Raw genomic sequence first — 22668 nt, forward strand, 5'->3', positions numbered from 1 at the left:
ATATAAGCAATTCTTACAACTCAATAATAAAAGACAATCAAATTTTAAAATGGAAAAAGGATACGAATGGACTTTTCTCCAAGAAAGATAACAAATGACAATAAGTACATGAAAGGTATTCGATATCATTGGCTTTCAGGGAAAAGCAAATCAAAACCATAATGAGATACTACTTTATACCCATTATGATGGTTATATTCAAAGAGAATAATAAGACTAGTAAAGACGTGATGAAATTAACTCATATTAGTTGTGAGAATGTAAAACAGTGCAGCTACTGTAGAAAGAGTTTGGTAGTTCCTCAAAAGGTTAATCATAGAGTTACATGTGACCCAGCAATTCTATCCCTGGGTATATGTCTAATAGGCATAAAAATATGTTCACACAAAAACTTGGATATGAATGTTCAAAGAAACATTACCCAAAATAGCCAAAATGTGTGGGGGAAAATGTCCATTAGCTGATGAATGGATGAACAGATACATATACTGGAGTATTATTTAGGCATGATATGTGTTATAAAATGGATGGATTCTGAAAACATTATACTAAGTTGAAAAAAAAAGCCACATATTATATGATTCCATTTATATGAAATGTCCAGAATTGGCAATCCATGGTACTTGTCAGGGGCTTCCCTTTGGGGTGGTGATATTGGTCTTGAATTAGATGGTAATGATGGTGCACAACCTGGTGAACATACAAAATACCACTGAACTATATTCTCTTTAAAAGGTGAATCTTGTGGTATGTGAAGTCTATCGCAATAAGAAAAATGGATAACCAATCAGAGAGAGGTGGAAAGGTGTTTGAGGAATGGTTGGGGGTGAAGGGAAAGTGGGCAGGTGCTGTTTCTTGCTCTAAGGTCTCATTCTAAAAACAGATCAATGAAAATTCAAGAGTGCATCTTGCAGGAGTGGGGAGTGCTGAGTTCTGGAAACAAAGGGCTTCTACAGGCAGAGAAGGAAAGTAAATTTGCTAACAACTGTACGTGTCCATACCACTGGGACAGAATGGAGCCACTTCTGCAATGAGGCAGGGAGGCAGGGTTTTGGCAAATCCGCCTTGTAAGGTCCCAGTTGCCCACGGGCACCTGGAAGATGGTGTAGTGAATGATTAAGAGCAGGCTCCTGAGTCTATGTGGTCTCACTTAGTACACTGCTGTTCTTTCAGCTCCTCAACTTTAATTCGTTTATCTGCATAGCAGGACTGATAATAGCACCCACTTTTTATGACTGTGACAAAGACTAAAGAGATAATGTAGGCAAAATGCTTAGCAGAGTGTCTGGCACAAAGTAAGTACTAAATAAATGTTAACCTCAATTTTTTCGTAGTTACTTTTATCACTGATAAGATTGCTTAGCCTCCATGTACACAAATATAAACATTTAGAGAAAAAAAGTCAAATTATGAAAATACTTGTTAGCACTATAAAATGATTATCAATTAATGAATCCTAATGTAAGAAAAATTTTAATGACAAAGTAGACTAGGGGTATTAGAATAAATGAGTGAAATGCCTAAAGATAGCAGGAAACTTGTATGATAAATCAGTTTCCACTGAATCAAAACCATGGTCAAGATGAAAGCAAGTTCAGTTTCACCAATCTTCAGGGCCAGAGAATATAAGAGAGACACGTGCATCAAGCGGAAAAAAACTGCTACCTAGAGATGAGATTTTGAATGAAAAGTAAAAGAAAAGAAATTTTTGAAGAATTGTGAAAAAATTGCAACCAAAATGGCTACAGTCCTTCCATTTCTATTTGGCTCTGGGCACCAATTTCCAGAAACTTTTAATTAAAAAAAATTTTTAAGGCTGGGGTTATGGCTCAGTGGTAGAGCACTTGCCTAGTATGTGTGAGACACTGGGTTAGACCTTCAGCATCACATTAAAAAAACAACAAAATAAAGGCATCATGTCCATCTATAACTAAAAAAAAAATTTTTTTTAATTTAAATGTGCTTTATTTTAGAAAGCAATTTTTTATAGACTATGTGTCAGCTGGGCATAGAGGTACACATCTGTAATCCCAGCTTCTTGAGAGGCTGAAGCAGAAGGATCTCAAGTTCAAAGGCAGCCTCAACAATTTAGTGAGGTCCTAAGCAACTTAGCCTGTCTCAAAATAAAATATAAAAAGGGGTTGTGGCTCAGTGGTAGGGTGCTTGTCTAGCATATGTGAAGCACTGGGTTTAATCCTCAGCACCACATAAAAATAAATAAATAGAGTTATACAATTAAAAAAAAAAAGAGGAGGGATGTGTCTCAGTTGTTAAGTACTCCTGGTTTAAAAAAAAAGAGTATGTGATTTGTGTGTGTGTGTGTGTGTGTGTGTGTGTGTACGCACGTGTGCATATACATATGCTTATACATGTGTGCAGTAATTAAAAAACATGGCCTGGAGAACCACCTTACAAAGCAGTACTGCCAAATGTCTTGTGTTGGTGGAACATGGTACTGTTTTGACAGGCAAGGGCCACTGAAATAAGCACAGAGGTGGGCTGCATATACTGAGAACCATTTCCCCCAAGGGAAAGATTCACGACAATAACATCTGACAAATATTAACAAAGCTTTTGCAGCAGTTTTTAAATTTATTTATTTATTTTGGTGGTGGTTGTTTTGATTTTTGGTACTGGGAACTGAACCCAGGGGCATTTTACCACTAAGCCACATCTTTAGCCCTTTTTATTTTTAATTTTAGGACAGGTAATCACTAAGTTGCTTAGCACCTCACCATTGTTGAGGCTGCCTTTGCACTTGGGATTCTCTTGCCTCAGCCTCCCAAGCCGCTGGGATTACAGGCTTGTGCCATTAAATCCGGCATAAGTAAACCCTTAAGTGCTGGTGAGACACTTATATCTAAGAAGTGCTGATCTCTGTGGATGTTCAAATACTTACTTCAAGGCCAAGCTCTAAGAATGATGGTGTTAGACATGCATTTGTGCATCTGTGTGTTTAATGTTTGTCAGGGGTTCACCTCACTGTCCAGTGTTTGTCTATACATTCTGACCCTTGTCCCTTGAGTTTCCCCATAAAACCCAAGACAATGAGTCTCACACAGGGTGGATGGTTACTGATTCAATGACCTCAAGTTGGAATTTTCCAATCATAAGATTCATGAAAGATAAAGACCAGGTATATGACATAGCAAAGCAGGATGGTCTGTGGAGAAGGCAGAGACACAAAAAGAGCTGAGACAGGTGAGCAGACCTACATCATGTGGTAGAGACTGTTCCTCCCCAACATTCCCTATCCATTTGACATCAGGAAGCTCCATCTCACAGGCTCAGTGCTCAGAAGCTGTCTCTGGAACCAACCATACAGTCTCACCTGTGTTGCTCACCAACAGGCATCTGACTTGATTCTCAAACAGCCATGTGTAAGAGAATCTCCATCTTAAAGATGAAGAAACAGAGCTTCAGCAAGAGTCAGCAGCGTGCCTGACATTACTGGACTTGTAAGTGGCAGAACAGGACTGCAAACTAGTCCACACACCACCTAACTCCAGTGCTATTTCCGCACTGGGTGGGAACCCTGGAAGGACCTGAATCAAGGTCAGGGTGGGCAGCAGGAGTGAGAAAAGGTCCTAGATCAGGCAGATGGAACACAGGCTTACCTAAGGGAGACTCAATATAAGGTCTACATTTTCATCTATTAAATGAGCAGATATCCACAAGTTTGATAATAACTTGTGGCAAGGTAAGAGGATAAGGCTATACCTCTGGTAGAGTATAAATAGGCAGTGCCTGAAAAGCACATATTAATTCATCCTTTGGCTCAGCAATTTTGCCTCTAGGAGTTTACTGAACTGAGATATTTACATAAAACTAAAAGACCACAAATACAAGATTATTTATGGAAATACTAAACTCCAATGTCCATTAAATATAGGGCTGATAAAATAAACTAATATATATTCAAGCAATGGAAAAACATATGATAGAAAAAAGAATGAACACAATCTGATAGGAAAAGATCTCTAAAACAAGGATAGAAAAACATACTTCCTTTTGTGGAAAAGGGGATAAGAAATAAGGAAGATATTTTAAAAATTTGCATACTATTATTTGTTACAGATGCATTTAGAAACTTTGGAAGAATATGCAACAAATCAACAATTTATTAATAAATGAGGAAGAAGAACAGGATAGATGCAGGACGGAGAAGGAAAATAATTTTCACTGTATATGGTTTAGATTTCTTTTGCCATAAAATAATTAAAAAAAAAAAAAAACTTTAGCTGGGCGTGGTGGCACACGCCAGTAGTCTCAGTGGCTCAGGAGGCTGGGGCACCAGTATCACTTGAGCTGGCCTCAGCAACTCAGCGAATCCCTATGCAACTTAATGAGACCCTGTCTCAAAATAAAAAAATAAAAAAGACTAGGAGGTGGCTCAGTGGTAGAGCATCTCTGGATTCAATCTCCTGTACCAAAAAAAAAAAAAGGTTGACATGGTGGTGCACACCTGTAATCCCAGTGACTTGGGAAGCTGAGGTAAGGATGGCGAGTTCAAGGCCCGCCTCAGCAATTTAGTGAGAACTTGTCTAAAAAAATAAAAAATAAAAAAGGGTTGGGATGTAGCTCAGACCACCCCTGGTCTGAGCTAAAAGAGAGAAGAAGAAAAAAGGTGGCTGAAGAAGGTTGTGCCCCGGCTCCCTCTAAGGTCAAGTGAATCAGACACTTTTCCACACACTTCCTTGCTTATCCCTGTTGTCCTGGGTTTTGTGTCCTCTAGGAAGTCTCTATGAAGTTACATTCCTATGCATTATGCTTCATTGTATTTGCTAGAAATTGCACATATTCTCTAAACCATTAAACATATTTTACACTAAACCTCAGAGATACTAAGTGACTTGTTAAAGGTGGCCCAGAAGCAAAGCTGGAGTTTTGTACCAGCTCTGAGCCTTTCTATATCTAAGAGCCATGCCTTTATACCTTGACAGAGTTCAGTGACAGAAAATCACATGTGATCAGAAAGAAGAGAGAAAAGTGGGAGGTGGAGAGGGCAGGGCTATGGGAAGGGCACTCACTCTTGTAGAGACGGGTCGGAATCATCAGCATTTGCTGTGCCCAAGTCTGAATCGTAGGACATGGGTTCCTCAGAACGGTCTGGACTCTTGAAGCCATTCTCTTGAAGTAGGCAGCTATCGGAGTTTAGGCTGCAGGACAGCTGGGATGAACTGGCTGTATCCAGGCTGAGGGAGGAGGCAGTGAGCTTCCTATTCCGCCGGATCTTATGACCCGAGTGCTGGACTTCGATGTCCTCTGAGCCTGAGGAATGGGAAATTGAATCCAGAGACTCCTTCCGCTGTAGTTCTGCACCAGAGGTAGTGTGAGGGTCAAGCTCAGAGAGTGGGCAAAGCCCAGAGAGGGCCAATGGGGTGAGTGTCCATTCATTTAAGATGGCAGATTTATAGGACAGTTCAAAGGACAAGGATGTTAGTCCCTGCAGGAAACTAAGGAGGAACTCGCCCTCCTCAGCGTCTCGAAGCAGGGCTGTGGGCTGATAGTACTCGCACAGTCGGGCCTGCTCCTGTAGCAGCAGTTTCAGGTAGCACTCCATCAGGCCGTCGTTGAGGGCCAGCCGCAGCCAGGCCCGGCAGCGGCCCACATCTGTGTTGACGAAGACCAGGTGCTCCAATTCTGAGATGATGTGTCTGGCATGGGGAAGAGGATTACTTATTTCAAGAAATTTTCTCAAACCATTGAGATGTCATTTTACCCACTGGTTAGCAAGAATCCATCATAACTACTGCAAATATTATAGGAATAAAAAATACTTGGATAATATGTTTTAAAGGGAATATAGAAACACTAAGCTATAACTCCTGACTTCTTGTTGGTGTCATGAAAGATAATTGCCATGTTCAATATAACCATCCCTAGAATCTATAAAATCATCTGCTTATCCAAGCATGTGTGCTAAGCCCTCAAGTTTTTGGAACTGAAAAGAAACAGGGTGAAGTAACTGCCTTTATGTTTTTGTGGTGCTCGGGAACAAACCCAGGGCCTTGTGTGTGTCAGGCAAGCACTCTACCATTGAGTTACTCTCCTAGCCCTAAGTAACTGCTGTTCACAGGCACATGGACATGAGCCCTTTAGTTGAAGAAGTTGTCGTGGGAGGTCAGACCATAGTTTCTGGGTTGTTGTAAGAAAAATGCCACAGAAAAGAAAGTATCTAAGCTAGAACCAAGGACTTTCAAGAAGCAGAGATAGAGAAACTTCTAGGCAAAATGGATGCACAGAAAAAGGGCACAAGTGGTAGGAAAACAACAGACCTGTAACAGGCATGTGAGCACTCTAATTACAACAAGTGGAGGGAGAGGGATTGATTTGGTTATGAAATCAGGCAATGGAAGGTCTTGAGTAAAAACTGATAAGGCCACGTAAAGCAAAGTTTCCCACAACTAGCTGCACAGAAGCCCTTGGGGAGCTTACCAGGATGTAGGTAGATTCAGGGGCCCCAATTTAGTGAACTAGACTCTAGGGCAGCATTTGGGAGCTACAGGTTTCTGTATAGGAAAGTGACCTGCCCACACCTATGAGGACTGCTTTAGGATAGATTGCTCTGGATAAGGAGATCAGAAACTGATATGAGAAACTCAGCTCCCAAATCCATTGGTCTGACATAAATGCCCCTCTGTGAGACTACAATGCCTGTGTGTGTCTCCCGTGGGGGAGTGCAGACCACTGGACTTGGTGGCTGAGTTGTAGCTAGTTTAAGCTCAGTAAGTGTTAAGCAGCTGATGACTTAAGGAAAGACACAATGAGATAATAGGGACAATTAAAGCCATTGCTGCCCAGGAGAGAGGTTAAAAACCTGAGATAGGACAGTGTCAGTAGGCGGGGAAAGGAAGCTCAGAGACTAATAAGGCACCTTGGGCTAAAGGTGGCATTGAACAGCTTTTAGAGGCACTATGCCAGCCACTTGCTCAAAAGTCCCAGCAATTAGAGACAAGGTCAGAGACACATGACTCAAGTGAACATTCAGATGTTCTACTTGCATTCTAGTTCTTGATAAAACAAACAATAAAAACCCATACCTCATTATGAGTATAATATTTAGAACACAGATGTTAAAATATTTGAAGATAGAGCAACTTTTTCTATAAAGGGCCACAGAATAATATCTTAGTTTTAACTGCCTGACTCTGCCATACATGGTCAAAATGTCATTGGCCCTGGGGTGCCAGGACCACTGACTCTTGCCAAGGGCTGAGACTCTCAGAGTCTCAGGTCTAGGGTCTGTCTGGGAAGCTAGGTCTGGTGATAAACCTTCTCTAGACACTCTCCAGGCTTCTCTCACCCCATCTCTACTCTAGAAGACAGGGAGAGGATAAAACTAGCATCCCACACTCTGAAGCTCCTCCCCTAAGAAAACCTCTCCAGCTGATCTCACTTGTGGGTGACAGCTTTCAGGAGGGGCCAGAAGACAGGCTGAGGCAGAGGCTTCTGGTGGGCACTTTTCTTCCTTTTCCCTCCAGCCTCCGCGCGGATGTGCTTGGCATGAAGGCCATGGATAAACACAGCCTCCAAGGCACTGCACATGGTGTTGGCATCTCCATCTTCACTAGTGACCACTGTGTCCAGGGACACATACTGCTTCTGCAATGCCTTCACAGAACCCACCAGCTTCTTCTTGATGACCTAGGTAGTGCCAAACAGAAGATAAGCCATTAGAAGAGAATCCTGTGGAGTGCCCCTGGAATATAACCCTCAGCCACTTGCCAAATATATGTGCAGACACAAGCAGACACACCTGTGTAAGCATCTGTAGATTCCTTCAGCAAAATTAACACACGTTCATTATAGCAAATAGAGATAAAGCATAGTGAAGGAAAGGAAAATCACACAACCCTACCCAGAAGTATTGTTGCCCAAGGTAACATGACTGGATTGTTTTGAACATCATTTGCTGTGGATACTTTTTGCTTTCGAAATCAAATTCCAGTGACTCTATAGCCATATAATTTTTTTTCTTTTTTTTTTTTTTTTTTGGTACTGGGGATCAAACCCAGGCATGCTTTACCACTGAGCTAAGTCCCCAACATTTTTTATTTTTAATTTTGAGAAAGGGTATTGCTAAATTGCTAAATTGCTGAGGCTAACCTCCAACTTGTGATTCTCCTGACCCAGCTTCCTGAGTTGCTGGGATTATAGGCTAGCCATATACTATTGTGTTTAAATACTTGCTCCATCATAGATACAGCTATGAGAGCAATGGATGGGGTGAGGCTTCCCAGATAGGTTATACAACTAGCATTCTGCAGAGAATCAACAAGCTAAGGGGCAAAAAGTGCTGCTTTGGAACAATAAAAACATAGAGAAAGGGCTGGGGGTAAAGCTCAGTGCATGCGTGCTCAGCATACACAAGGCTCTAGATTCAAACCCCACCGACACACACACACACACACACACACACACACACACACACACACCAAGACAATAAGAGTATGGCTACATTAAGAAAGATTCTAGGTTTGGGAACCAAAGACACACATTTAGTTCCAGCTCGTCAGTAACCACCTGGATCACCTCAAACATTTCACTTAACCTCTAAGCTTCAATTCCTACATGTGTTAAATGGAAATAATTTCTCCTGATCAAAAAGTATTGGAGCGGGCTGGAGATATGGCTCAGCAGTAGCGCGCTCGCCTGGCATGCGTGCGGCCCGGGTTCGATCCTCAGCACCACATACCAACAAAGATGTTGTGTCTGCCGAGAACTAAAAAATAAATATTAAAAAAAAATTCTCTCTCTCTCTCTCCTCTCTCACTCTCTCTTTAAAAAAAAAAAAAAAAGTATTGGAGCATCGTCCCTTGAGGGCAGGACTAGTTTTGTATTCATCCTTGTGTCCTCAACATGTGACACTGTGCCTGGCACACACAAGAATTCAATAAATGTTTGTTAAATGAAAATATTAGAAAATGTGCAAGATAGTGAAATACCATCTCAAAAAATAAATGCAAGATATTAGTAGATTATATAAAAACTAAAAACACTTTTGAGTGTCCATAAGGTATTAAGGTAAGGTATGCAGGGACAGAGTAGGCATATACCCTCAAGAAACCTATAACCTCAAGGAGTCAGCCATGCTAGAAGGCTGAGCTGGACCCTGCTCTGCTCCAGAGAGGGCCCTGGGTGTGATGGAAGACCATTAGGGATGGGGTGGGGTGGGGATGTGGAAGGGGAAGAGCCTCTATACAAAGACTGGCTGGGAGCTGGGTGCCATGCCACACATTTACAATCCCAGACTCAGGAGGCTGAGGACGGAGGATTACAAATTTAAGCCCAGCCTCAGCAACTTAGTGAGGCCCTAAGCTATTCAGTGAGACCTTGTCTCTAAATATAACAAAGGGCTTGGGTTGTGGCACAGTGATTAAGTGCCTCTGGATTCAATCTCTAGTACCAAAAATAAAATAAAATAAAATAAAATAAAATAAAAAGGGCTGGGGATATGGCTCAGTGGTAAATGCCCCTGGGTTCAATCCTGGGTACCAAAATAAACAACAAAAAACCAGGTGAAGCTGAACCAGTGGCCAGGAGGGGAAGATATATCTCTGAGGGTAGAAGTTCTTTTCAAGCAGAAAGTTCTCTGAACTGGGAGAAACAGCAGAGAAGAAAGGGCAATACTGGCTTCTCCCAAGAAGCCACCTCAGGATTCTGCTGAGAGACCAGTCCAAAAGCTCTCCGACCTTCTGTGTCTCCAAGGGAAGTGACAGAGCCAGTCTACAGGCCCAAGACAGCTCTGGGACCGGCACAGGGCAAAGGACTCCCCAAGAAAGGGGATCTGAGGGGTCTCTGATGAATTGGTAACAAGCAACTATGTTTGAAAAATCTTAGAAGATGTCCATGTTCAGACATAGGTAAGCTTCCCATTTGCTTCCATTCTTGAAACAACAAACCAGTGCCTGAGTCTGTTTCTCACCAAATCAGTATCTTGACCAAATTGACCTGGTCATGGCCTCAGGCCTCATGGCAGAGGGCTGAAGGGCTGATTGGAAATCCTTTGTCTTCAGATAACTTAACTCCCTGTTTTTATTTTTTTATTTTTTATTTTTGGAGTGCTGGGGATCAAATCCAGGGCCTCATACATGCTAGGCAAACTCAGCCATTGAGCTTTACCCTCAGCTCTCCCAGTGTTTTAAAAATAAATCCCCATTTTATGGCCCATAAGAAAATCCAGAAGGGGCAGGATATTCTCAGGGTCTGCCTCTACTATCACCTTTTCTCAACCTGAGGCCTCTTTCTAGGCACTGCCCATTCATTTCAATTAGAAAAGCCGATAAAATGGCAGTCCTCTGCAGCCCTCCCGACCCTTGCCCACCTACCGGGATGGCAGCCCGGGGGTCCAGTCCATTCTCCACCACTGAGAGCATTTCCACTCAGGCAGCAGCTCCTGAGGAGACTCACATGACACCTGCAGGGAGAGATGGCGGCCAGGTGAGCAGGCTCCCAACTCACCCCTGCAGCCTGAGTCCCCTCCCAGCAGGCAGCAGGTGGTAGGCCCAGCTCACCCAAACAGCCACTGAGAGGCCTCTGAGCAACACTGAAGTAAAAACTGAAAGTGGATTTTAAGGAAGGAAACGGAAGGGAAACAAGTCAGAGGCTCAATACTTGGGAAGGGAGGAGCCCCGAGTGCCATGAGTGGGTGGTTAAGGGTTCTTCACACCAAAAGCTGCCCCCAAAGCCAGTGCCTGTGGGATGGGGGCAGGGATAAGGAACCAAACACTGATCTAGGACACAAAGGGGAGGCTTCAGCTGAAGGTGCCAAGAACCAGGGGGATCAGGACACAGAGCTCACAATTAACACTGAAAGCCAGGGGTCCTGTAGCAGCTTCCCAATTCTTGTCCCCTCCAGGGTCTACCAGGTCAGCAGTGGAAAACCTAAGTGGAGCAGCACCAAAATAGAGAGAGCTCTCTTCCCACACTTCTGCTTCTCCTGGGGTGGGGGGCCAGGGATGTGTCTAAACAGACCAACAGGAGTCTGTTTGCAATTTACCTCTAACCAACAAGGCACAGAGGGCGCAGTATCAGACTTCTCCAGTGGAGAATAAGAACGTGTAAAATTCTTACTGGTACAAATAGCATCTATAATCTAATGGTGTGGCCACCCAAATCTATAAGCAAAGAATGCCACTGCCTAAAATAGTTGGAAGTCAGTACAACATTAACTCCCTCAGGGCAGCTGGCTCCCTCCTTGGACCTGAGCAAGCATGAAGGTGCTGTTGGAAGGCCTGGCCCCCAGCAGCTTAGGTTGGGAGGGCCCTCACATCTAAACAAATCTCCAGTGACTACTCTGCTGAGCTTCAGGGGAATTAAAATATATATATGGGTGTCTCTGCTCTCAAGTAATTGTGACCCAAAGAAGTTAACAGAACCAAGGAATGTGACATAGACTGCCTCATTTAAGCTCCTCCTAGTCACAGCAGTCCCATTTTATTATTTCCACCTGACAGATAAGGACATGGAAGCTGATAAGGTCAAGCAACTATCATAGGTGCCATGGCTCACAGTGGCCTGGCTCTACAGCCCCCAGGGTAATGCCAACCCCAGCTCAAGGGAATTCCTGAGTGAGTGCCATCCTTAGAGCCAGGACTCCAAGGTGGGCTGGAAGAAAGACACTTCACCTGGGGGCCCAGGCTGTGGCCAGCCTGGAAGCAAGGATTACAGGAGAGTGGAAGAGTTTGAGGTCTGAAAAGGAGAAAGCAGGGTGGCCTTCAATGAAACTGCTGCTTCAATCTCTGGCCTCTGCGGTGGGCCAAGAATAAACACGACACAGAGAATTAGGGCCTGGAGCAGACCTTCTAAGCTAGGCCACAAAGGGAGGCAGGTGTGTGTGGACGGTCGCCCTGGCAGACTGCCTGGAAGAGCCCTTGGCCCTGGCTACAGCTCCTGGTTGATCACCTCACCCTTTGCCACATTCTGCTGCTCCATGTACCAGTGGATTCTCAGAGCTTCCTGAGACCTGCTCTACACACTGGGCATCAGAGGAAGAGGAAAAGGGATACATACTGTAGTCAGTCATGCCTGGCAACATGCCTGATCCTGGAAGCTGGGTTCCTTCAAAAACCTCATGTTGTCCAACAGGTAAAATCCGGCCCCTGGCTCAAGAACCTAGGTTGCAAACCTAATCCACAATTTCAGTGGCCTAAACCACTCCCTCAAGCCTTATAGACAGAGCCCTTAAGCTTCAAAGTTTCCCTTTCCTCAACCAGTTATAAGGACCCTAAGGGCATAGACTTCAATAATCTGTATAGTAGCTTGGATCCATTAATACCTCATTAACTAATTAGCTGAGAGTAAACACAGCACTCATTAGGAGAAGCTATCAATAATTAAGTGCTCTGGCCAAGGACCAGTCTGCTAAAACAAACAAAATAAACTGAAGCTAAGAGAGGTCAGCTGGGCGTATACACCAGCAATCCCAGCAACTTGGGAAGCTGAGACAGAAGGATCCCAAGTTTAAGACCAGCCTCAGCAACTTGGGGAGAACCTGTCTCAAAATTAAAAGGGTTAGAACATAGTTCACTGGTAGAGTGCTCCTGGGTTCAGGAAAAAAGAGAGAGATGGGGGGAAGGGAGACAAATAACTTGATAAGAGACAAATAACTTGCCTAAAATTAAGGGTTAGAAAGCCACAAAATTACTAACAGCTAAGAGGAATTCAGAACAGCCATTTCACAATTTACAAAACAGAACCAAGACTTTGAGGCTCAGGCCACAATTCAGGATACCTCTACCTTTCTTTGTAGGAAGCCCAAGCAGCCTACTTATTCACAGCTCTTCCACAGTACTTCAACGAGGCAGGAACATGACCATCGATGACGTAAGAACTTTCTGGTGGAAACTAATGGAGGCTTTGGATCTCTTGACTGCTGAGTCACTGTTCCATTATCCATTTGGTGGCTCAGACCCTAAATCTGCCACTAGACCAGCTGGTGTCATTTCCTGTCCTCAGAATATCCCTTATTGACACCAAAAAACAAACTGGAAAGAACCATGGCTTCATTGAAGGGGAAAGATGGGCAACACTACTAGGGAAAGAATGGCAGGGGAAAGGTGACTCCCACCATTTAGGAAACCTCAAATCACAATAAGTCTATCTTCACCCCTAAGCAGACATTAATCCAACCTTCTGCTGCTTTCCAGAGCAAACAAAGCAAGTTTCTCTGATCTCATTTTCCAATCTCATTTAATTCTTAGAGTAATTCCATAAAGATGATCATCCCTATTTTACAGAGGAGAAAATAGAAGTTAAATAGAAACAGGGTTCAGCTAAGGGACAGAATTCTCTGGTCTCCTTGTCTTTTCATCAGATCAAACTATCCTAGGTCTTTGGCTTGAAAGTTTTTAAGGAAACTACTATTTCCAGACTCTTCAGAGCTGTGGTCAGAAGCTCTGCTTTACTGAATAAGGCCTGTAAGCAACAAGACACAATCCTGGTGATCAGATTCATAGTCCCAAACAGCTAAGCCCAAGTCCTTCTCAGGGTACCTGAGTTTCACAGATGTCTTTTCTAAATGTTTCAACACCAGGAAAGAACCGTCCTAGTTGTTTTTCTTCATTATACTGCTTGTCCTTCTATATACAGTATGTCCAATTTCATTTCCTCCAGAGATCAAGGAAGAAATAAAAAGAGAAGAACAGCTTAGACAAGACTTACATTAAATGAAGAAATGGATAAGCTGACGTTACCACTCTCCAAACATTCAACCCATCAGTAAACAGCAACCTATTCTCTTCAGAGAATTCTCAGCCTCTCCTAACAGCCTTCTGTCTACTGTCTGAATCTTACCCTGGTTGTTCAGAACAACAGACTGGTGTTTATGCCATCTAACTGCTGTACTAACTGATGAGTCATGTTATTTCACTGGGAAAAGAATGACAAAGTTATCTTCTGATTCGGAAAGGCAGCTGATCTTTCAGACATGTGAGTGCTGAATGAGTAAACAGCATCTCCTTCTATATGAAGCAAGGTAGATTTCTGGACCAGTGTCCTTCCTGGATGGGGTGGGGTGGGAGGAGAGGATAAATCCTTCAGAACAATAATTTCAAATGAAATTTGCTGGAGGATGAGGCAGTGTGTGGTGGTACACCACTGTAATCCCGGGCTGAGGCAGGAGGATCACAAATTTGAGGCCAGACTCAGCAATTTGGCGAGGCCCTAAGCAACTAGGTGAGACCCTGTCTCAAACTAACAATAAAAAGGGCTGGGAGTGTGACTCAGTGGTTAAGTGCCCCAAGGTTCAATTTCCAGTAAAAAAAAAAAAAAAAAGAAAGAAAGAAAGAAAGAAAAAGAAAAAAAATTCACTGGAAGGTGAGAAATTTCTAGCTTGTGATTCCCGGACTAAGGATTAGTGAGCAAAGGCAGAATTATGAAAATGGTAAACACTGAATATCTTTCTTTCCTCCCTCCTTCTTTCCATCCAATAACAACTATTTCCCCATATTCTTGTCCCATGTGCTGTAGAATTCTAACAAAGTGTAAATTCTGGTTTTGTTGTTTGTTTACTGGAGCTTGAATCCAAGAGCACTTTACCACTGAGGTGCATCCCCAGACCTTTTGATTTTTATGACACAGTCTCACCAAGTTGCCTAGGCTGGCCTCAAACTTGCAATACACCTGCCTCAGCCTCCCAAGTCACTGGTGTGTACCACCATGCCTGGCAAGGAACAAACTCTGAATGAAAAAAAGTAGTAACTTTGCCTGAGTCATTCACATTGCATTTCTATACCTAGAACTGTGCTTAGCCACACAGTATACTTGGAAAATGCTTGTTGAATGACTTGGTGAATAAAATTAAAACAGGGCATAGTGCAGGTAGGTTCATTTTTAAGACTGTGGAAACCTGAGGTACACCATTCTGAAGTGGTAGGGGTATTGTGGAACTCCCGCCATTAAACAAAGCTGTCAATAAGGGTAAAAGCCATTCATGTAAGTCACATCTTAATGGCAGGATATTGAAGGTAGCAGTGCATTCAGTTTTCAAAAGAAAAGACCATAGTGACAAGCAAAGACAATGGGTCCTCTTGGGGGCCCTATAAATCCTGCCAGGGCTTGGGGTGTAGCTCAGTGTAAGCATGTACAAGGCCCTGGATTAGATCTCAGCACCAAAAAAAAATAAACAAATTGCCATCAAATGGCCAACACTTCTGAAACCAGGTCATCAGAATTCAGAGGAAATGTACATCAAAAAGTCCCCAGGAAACTATAACCACTGAGCATGAGCCCTAGGTGCATCAGAAACAACCCTCTGCCTCAGTTACTGTGAGATAATGTGACTTCCTGTGTTCATGAAACCCAAATAGCTAAAATTCAATGACCCAGCACAGAAAAGAGGAAGCAATTCAACAGCTTCTGCACCCACCTACGCTTCAGCTTCCTCAGGACCCACCACCTCTACTGTTCACATGTAACATGCCTCTGACACCATGTGATCCCTGTGTTTAGTGCTGGAACTGATCTGTCATCAGCTCTGGCAAGGAACACTGGGACAGGATCCTCCACAAGTGCCAGGACAAGACACATGGCCATGGCTCTGTAATTAGAGCCAACCCCACTGGCATTCCCTGAGGTTCTCCAGAGCCAGAATACCAGTCAAAAGGAAGCAAGGATTTCAACTGCCCCAGGATGAGTGAGCTGGGTGAGGGACCATCTCTCACCTTGCAGGAATTTCAATGACACCTACCATTCCAACAGTCAACACAAGTAATATAATATGAAAGGTGAAAAAACAATCCCTGGGGACAGGTATAAGGACCAGACACCAGGGCTGGGGTTGTGGCTCAGTGGTAGAGCGCGCGCCTAGCAGGTGCAAGGCCCTGGGTTCGATCCTCAGCACCACATAAAAATAAATAAACAAAATAAAGGTATTGTGTACCACTAAAAAATAAAAAAAAATAATAATAAAAGGACCAGACACCAGGAAAAAATCTCTGACCCAAGAGTAGGGGAACTCTACTCCCCTGCACTCATTAACCAAACAAGGTGCATGGTCTATCAAGCTGCTCACCTCTGAGCAAGCACCTAGACTTGACTGTTCAGGGGTAGCTGGTGGGGTTGGCAGGGAGCTCTGCACTACAATTTCAGGCTGAATGGGAGCTGTCAAGGGAAGAATGGGCAGAGTTGATGTGAAGAGTTGCTACGGGGACAAAAGGTGAAAGGACATGGAGGATCTCTGTTAATAAAAAGGAAGAGGGTGATAGGAACTGAGGCAACTAGAGATGGGGACAGATAAAGACTTAGGAATGGGGTTTCCTCGCGATGGTAGAGGAGGGAAAAGAAATATATAATGAGCTAGGAAGTTAAGGGCAAAGTCTGTGAAGAAGCTACACATAAAATTTGGGAGAAGGCTGATAGAGGAGTTAACACGAAGCGGGTGAGCTCAACAGGGCATCTATTTTAGCGGTAGGTCTTCAATGAGAGGAGGGGAGAGGTAGACGTTTGGGATAAACAGACCTTAGGGGGCTGGGTAGACATTGGGAGCTGGGGATGAGAGAGCTGAGCCAGAAAAGGGGAAACATGAATGGTGGATTTAGGGGAGGTTTGTGCGGAGTATTAGGATTGCCAGGGGGGTTGTGGGGTGAGGATTAGATAAAAAGGAGATAAGGGATATATCCAGATGGGAGTTGCAACTAGGTTAAAGAGAGGTCACGAGTGAGGCTGCATTTATGCAAGATCGGTGGTAAGAAGATGGGAGCAAGAGCTGAGGTTGGGTCACGGGTAGGAGAAAATGGACGGAACAGGCCAGCGGTGGCAGCGCGGGCCCAAGGCTACGGTGGGAGCCCGGTGCGGGCTGGGAGGGCAGAGGGCTCCGAAGCCGGACTGTCTCGAGGCAACCAAGATCTCTGGGATCACCGCGAGGGCTGGAGAACCTACTGCCCGTTGGCGTTACGGCCCCGCCGCCCCTGCGCTGCCCTCTTCACCCCCTGACCCCTAACTCACCAAAAGGAGCTGGGAGCGGGGCTGGGGGCGCTCCTGGCCGCGGCAGCCCCTCAGCCTCCGAACCGACGCTGCGGCCTCCTGGCCACTGACAACAGGAAGCGGCGCCCCAGCGCCTGACGCCATCACGTTGATTCGGCGCTCCGGCCCCGCCTCCAGCCCGAGGAGCCAACAGTGAGGCTCGGAGGATGAGAGGGGCGGGGCCAGGAGTTCTTAAAAGCCTGAGGGTGCGGAGCCCCATACGCAGGTGAGTGGCTCTAGATCTCTGTGCACTGGCCTGAGTCGGACCCGCGCTGGTAGATCCAGGCTTCTGGGTCTCTGACTCCGCTCGGTCGGCATCAACTGAGTAGTGACTTAGCCTCACAAAGCAGACGACAGTCCACTTGAGTAGTACCAATAATACCCTCTCTTAATACCTACCCTTCCTTTGCCTCCCGAAGGCATCAGTCCAACCCAGTGGGTAGAGCCTGGGCTCAAATTGGAGCCTTTCTCCTGGCTTTTAAGAGCCGGGAATACACACCTTTTTTGAAGGCACCTAATACCACGTGATCACCTTGAGGTTTCTCTGGGCAGTCTCATGTGTTCAACACAATCCTGAAGACCTGAAGCCCAGGGGTTCGCTTTTCCTCTTCCAGCCTTGTAGTTGTTTGTTTTCTTTCCTTGTAGAAGTGACATCGCTCTTTCAAATGAACTTAGAAGAAAAATATCAAGAGCAGCGACTGCGCCTGGAACCCTTGGAGCCAGGGACAGTTCTTTGGGCACTTCACACTTGCAAACTTCGATCAATGGGAGCCTAGGGCCTGAGCATGGACTGTGAATTATTAGGGTCAGGAGAGGTACTTGCACGTCCTAAGAGTGTAGCACAAGGGTGACCAGGGACAGGCCAATTCTTGGAAAGAAGCTACACTGACTTTGGTTGGAGGTTTTATGCTCCCTTGGCCTCTAGGCAAGGAAGGTGGCCCTCATATCTCCACAAATCTAGAGGACCCAGTTCCTGTTTCCATTTATAAAACCAGCTGTTGGGGGTGGTCCCCCACCTTGTTAGTGGGCTGCCTGCTCAGTAATTCTCCTCCCCTCAGTTTCAGGCTAGATGGGTCACAGTGTTCATTCAATACAGTTGATATTGAGCAGGAAGATGACAAGTACACGCGTACAAACTATTCTTTTGTGTCAAACTCATTTTAAACAAGAAAGAAGGTAAGGTGTTTTCTAGGGAAACTTACCTACCTTGGCAAAAGGATAGCTGTTTCTGGTCATAATCATCACAGACAGATATTGGTGGTTTAGAAGAAGCATGTCCTGCCCCTAAATCAAGCACTTCAAGTCCCTCAGTTATTCCCTTGCATTTTTGTTCAGCTGTTGAAAGGATAACTGTGTGGAATTCCTCAAAATAATCTCTTGTCTCTTTCCTGGTCCCCTATTTTCCAGGCTCCTGATATCTGAAAAGTTTCCATGCTTGACTACCTCTTCTCATCTTGCTCTATACAAGGTGAAGCTATATAAAGGCCTGGAGTTAAGATGGGGGAGGATGGAGGAAGTGGCAGGAGAGGGCAATGCACAAATGCACATAAATATTGCACATTTCCACAAAACATTTCACAACGGACCATGAGCGCACCAGGTAGACTCCAGATGGGGAAAAAAAATGTTACCCTGTGACTGGAACAATAATAAAGGCGCCTGCAAAATACTACCGAACCAGAGAAAAGAATTTGAGAGGTTTCCAGATGCATAGTATCTATGAACTTGTGAAGAACTGTTGAGTTAGTGCTTTAAAGGTTAGTTCAATCTAACTTCAGTCTTTGATCCTCCATTATTCATCTCATTCCCTTGTCTTTTGGTAATAGAGCCTCCGGTAACACTTCATGCTTTGATATAGCCCTTGCTGCTCTGCCACAAGACTTATTATTATTTTTTTTTTTATATTTTGGTACCAGGGATTAAACTCAGGGCGTCAACCACTGAGCCACATCCCCAGCCATCCTCTTCCTCCTCCTCCTCCTCTTTTTTTTTTTTCTTTTTCTGTTTTTTTTTTTTTTTTTTTTTTTGGAGATAGGGTCTTGTTAAATTGCTTAGGGCCTTGTTAAATTGCTGAGGCTTACTTCAAATACATGATCCTCCTGCCTCAGCTTCCTGAGCTGTTGGGATTACGGGTGTGTACTACCACAGCCACACACAGACTTATTTTTAAAATAGACATGTGTTTTTTTCTCTCCCCTTCCCTAGTTTTCCCTTCCCTGATCTCAGGGAAAACAGGATTACTCTTCTTCTCTATCCTAGGCCCAGTTATCTGTCTTTGAGCACACCTCCAATCATAAGAATAAAGTAATTCAGACTTGGGGGATGGCTCAAGAAGATCTAAGAAATCTCCCAAATTAACAAGTGAATTCTCTCTCTCTCTCTCTCTCTCTCTCTCTCTCTCTCTCTCTCTCTCTCTCACACACACACACACACACACACACACACACACACACACACACCATCAGACATACCTGGAATGTAGCCTCTGGGACAAGTGCCAGAAGCCAAGTGCCAATGTCTCGGCTTGGCACAGAATCACGAGCCACCACACTCCTTGTAGATTCAAACAGCAATTCTTTATTCCGAACTCACACTGCCTCCACCCAGGTCCAGGGGCAAATCCTATCTCCCGCACAATTCAAGTCCTAAAAACTTTCTTTCCACGAGAACTCAGCTGGAACTCAGGCAGCAGGCACGCCCTACTCCCAGCAGGAATAATCTTCAACCTCCAACTTCTCTAAAACTCCTATTGTCACGCCCTAAACCCATGGACCGGGATACTTCCTGCAAGATACACCCTAATCCTGGATCCACCCTGGTGATTGAGCAGGGTCACCTTTCTCAAACACACAAGCAAGGTCGCAGCAAATTTCCAAGGCAAGTCCATTTAACATGGGGTACGCTGGCAAGGATTTCGATGCGTCATACCTACTTGGCAATGGCCCTCAGCAGACAAGAGTCCCCTTTGTTTTTTCCCTTTTTTCTTAAAACTGTGTCCTCATTACTGGAGTGGCATTGGGGACAAGGACCAATCTTTTGGTACCACTCTTATTTTACTTTAGGGATGAGCCTCCTTCACTCACTGTGATTCTGTTAGGTTTAAGTCCCCCACCCCAGGATATGTGCAAGACAATGGCCAGCCAGTCAGAGTCTCCTCTACCCTGAACTGTGACCCAACAGGCCAATCAGAGACCTTTTGAGGAAGGTCTTTCTCTGAGCCATTTCCTCCACAGCAATGGAGAATTGGACCATTCTTGCAGATAAGAGGAGTCCTCTCCTATGTAATGTTTTGAACAACTAATAATTAAAAAAAAAAAAAAAAAAAAAGAGGAGTCCTCTCAAGGCTGAAGCTATCACAGAGGAAAGTGGACCTGAGATGCAGACAGGGAGTGGATGCAATGAGTGATGGATGCAGCCAGCCTTAAGCCCTTAGGGGTTCCTGTTATATAAGCTGATATGTCATGTTTTTATTTAAGCATATTTTAGTTGAATTTCTTTCATATGGGAAAAAAAGCCCTAATGTATTATCTTTTTGAACTTGGGCAAGTTATTTATCCTCCAGCGAACTTGGGCAAGTTATTTATCCTCCAGCTTCAGATTCTTCAACTATTAAATTGGGGAGAATAAGATCTCCATTCTAAGTAGCTGTAAGATTTAAATGAGATAACATGCATACACATTCAATATATGATTACTATTAGTGATATAGTGATTATATTTTTGGGAGACACAGACAGGATTTATTTGCTCTGCAAATAGTGCATGGTGCACACATGCATTCAGAGGCTTCCTGCTGTGATCGGCTCTCCAAAGATCTGCAGTTATTAATTGGAAATCACTGTTCCAGAGGTTACCTTTTGAGTAGGGCAACCTTTATTTTCCGGTCCCCTTCCAGTCTATGTATATTCTTCCTTTAAGAGATAGTTTGGTGTTATAGTTTTCTCCACCATGTTCCCATCTAATTGGCCTAGATTCAGGTTACTTCAAAGCAGATTCCCCATCCCTTATTTTGCTAATAATCAAACTTGCTTAGGAGGCATGGTGTTTGGAAGTTGTACATGAACACTTATTTCTGTTACAAAACTGGAAACACCCCTACCAAGAGGAACTATGGCTGCTGATTATTCACGTGGAATAAAATCACAATGACACACACACATTTCTTGGAGGAAAAAATGTCAACCAGTGCATGGCAGCTGGTTGAATTTTTCCTTTAATGTTCCCCTGGTACTTATTAATTCACTTTGTTGCCTGTGAGCTCCTAAGAGGAGAGAGAGACTGGCAGGAGCTAAAAAGTTTAAGCTGTTTTTTAAAAAAAAAAAAAAAAAAGTAAAAGTAAAATAATGTCTATAAGCTTGTTTTAGGCAAATTTAGGTAATTTCCTGGGAACCACTGTCCCAATATAGTGACCTAATTCCCAATTTGTATTTTTTAAAATTCATTGTTAAATACCCAATGATACTACAGCCTCCCAGTTGCCCTCTCTGAAACACCCTTACATAGCATGTCCATCAGAATTGTAGAGATGAAAATAGTCTACCATGCTATCTGATATGGTGGCCATTAGCCATGTGACTATCGAGCCCTTGATGTGTGGCTAGTGTGACTTAGAAGTTGACTATAAATTTTTAATTTGCATGAATTTATATTTGCAACACATATTATACATAAATATTACATACTTTTTTTAATACTAGAGATTGAACCCAGGGCCCTTTACCACTAAGCTACATCCCGAGTCCTTTTTATCTTTCATTTTGAGACAGGATCTCACTGAGTTGCTGAGGCTGGCTTTGAACTTGTGATCTTCCTGCCTCAGCCTCCTGACTCCCTGGGATTATAGGTGTGCACCACTGCCTGGTGCAGCATAGGCTTTAATGGTAAATCTCACTATCTTGAAATTGTCCTTAAGCCATGTGGATCCTTGACTAGCTTGGTGCCTTCAGACAGCCTTCCTCTTAGGATATTTCAGGTGATGAGACTCTTTCCAGTTTCAAATGGCCTCTAGAGAAAGAAATTTCACTAACCTGTTTTGGTGTTTAGTCCTGTCTTCTGGAGGTCCCTACGGGAGGTAGCAGATTCAAAACTGGCATGAGTCAGATCTGGGCACAGATCTCAGCTTCAGATGGCACAATCTCTTTACATTTTATGGGGCAAATACTTAGCACATGTCTCTCTTTTGTAACAAATCACATGGTGAGAATGAAGGAATGGTTTAAAATTCACTCAGTAATATTTCTTAGTCATCCCTAAGGGCAGGGCATGGTGCTAGGCACTGGGAGAAAGGGAGCAGAAGCAGGGTGGAGAGGAAGGAGACATGATTCCTTCCTTGTCAGGACTCTTGATCTAATTGAGAAGGTGGCTGAATCACCACAGTGGGTGGCATTTCCTTTCAGTAGGCTGCAATTCCAGGTGATCACTAGAAGAGTGGGTCCAAATTGTGTAACCTCCAAACCAGGGATCATCACATACTATGAGAGAATTACTGGCCCCAATTTCTCTCCCCTCCTGGCATCCATGGTCTCCATGTAGTGGAATGTCCTTTCCTGTCCTCTGGCTTTGGGCTTGAATTTACCCTTCAAATAAAGTACAAAAGACCTGCTGAGGTTTTGCTAGCCCTTGTGTGTTTTTGCATTCACCAGGAGAAGTACATCTCTCAGGCAGCTACTGCATCTCCAGCCTGGACTGCAGAATGAGCACACT

At 44.0% G+C, this 22668-nt stretch overlaps 1 protein-coding gene across 1 annotated transcript in view; it reads right to left on the minus strand.

The window, feature by feature from the left end:
- Plekhm1 (pleckstrin homology and RUN domain containing M1) overlaps positions 1 to 17030 on the minus strand; it is a 47453-nt gene extending 30423 nt beyond the window's left edge. The window contains exons 1-4 of the mRNA XM_026408225.2: positions 16948 to 17030; positions 10332 to 10420; positions 7400 to 7647; positions 5031 to 5657 (exon numbers count right to left, since the gene is read on the minus strand). Coding sequence (XP_026264010.2) covers positions 5031 to 5657; positions 7400 to 7647; positions 10332 to 10379 — 923 coding nt within the window. The 5' untranslated portion in view covers positions 10380 to 10420; positions 16948 to 17030. The remainder of the gene's footprint in view (positions 1 to 5030; positions 5658 to 7399; positions 7648 to 10331; positions 10421 to 16947) is intronic.
- Positions 17031 to 22668: the final 5638 nt, after the last annotated feature.

The sequence above is a fragment of the Urocitellus parryii genome, chromosome 7 (genome assembly GCF_045843805.1).
Source record: "Urocitellus parryii isolate mUroPar1 chromosome 7, mUroPar1.hap1, whole genome shotgun sequence".
In the NCBI taxonomy this organism is placed as follows: Eukaryota; Metazoa; Chordata; class Mammalia; order Rodentia; family Sciuridae; genus Urocitellus; species Urocitellus parryii.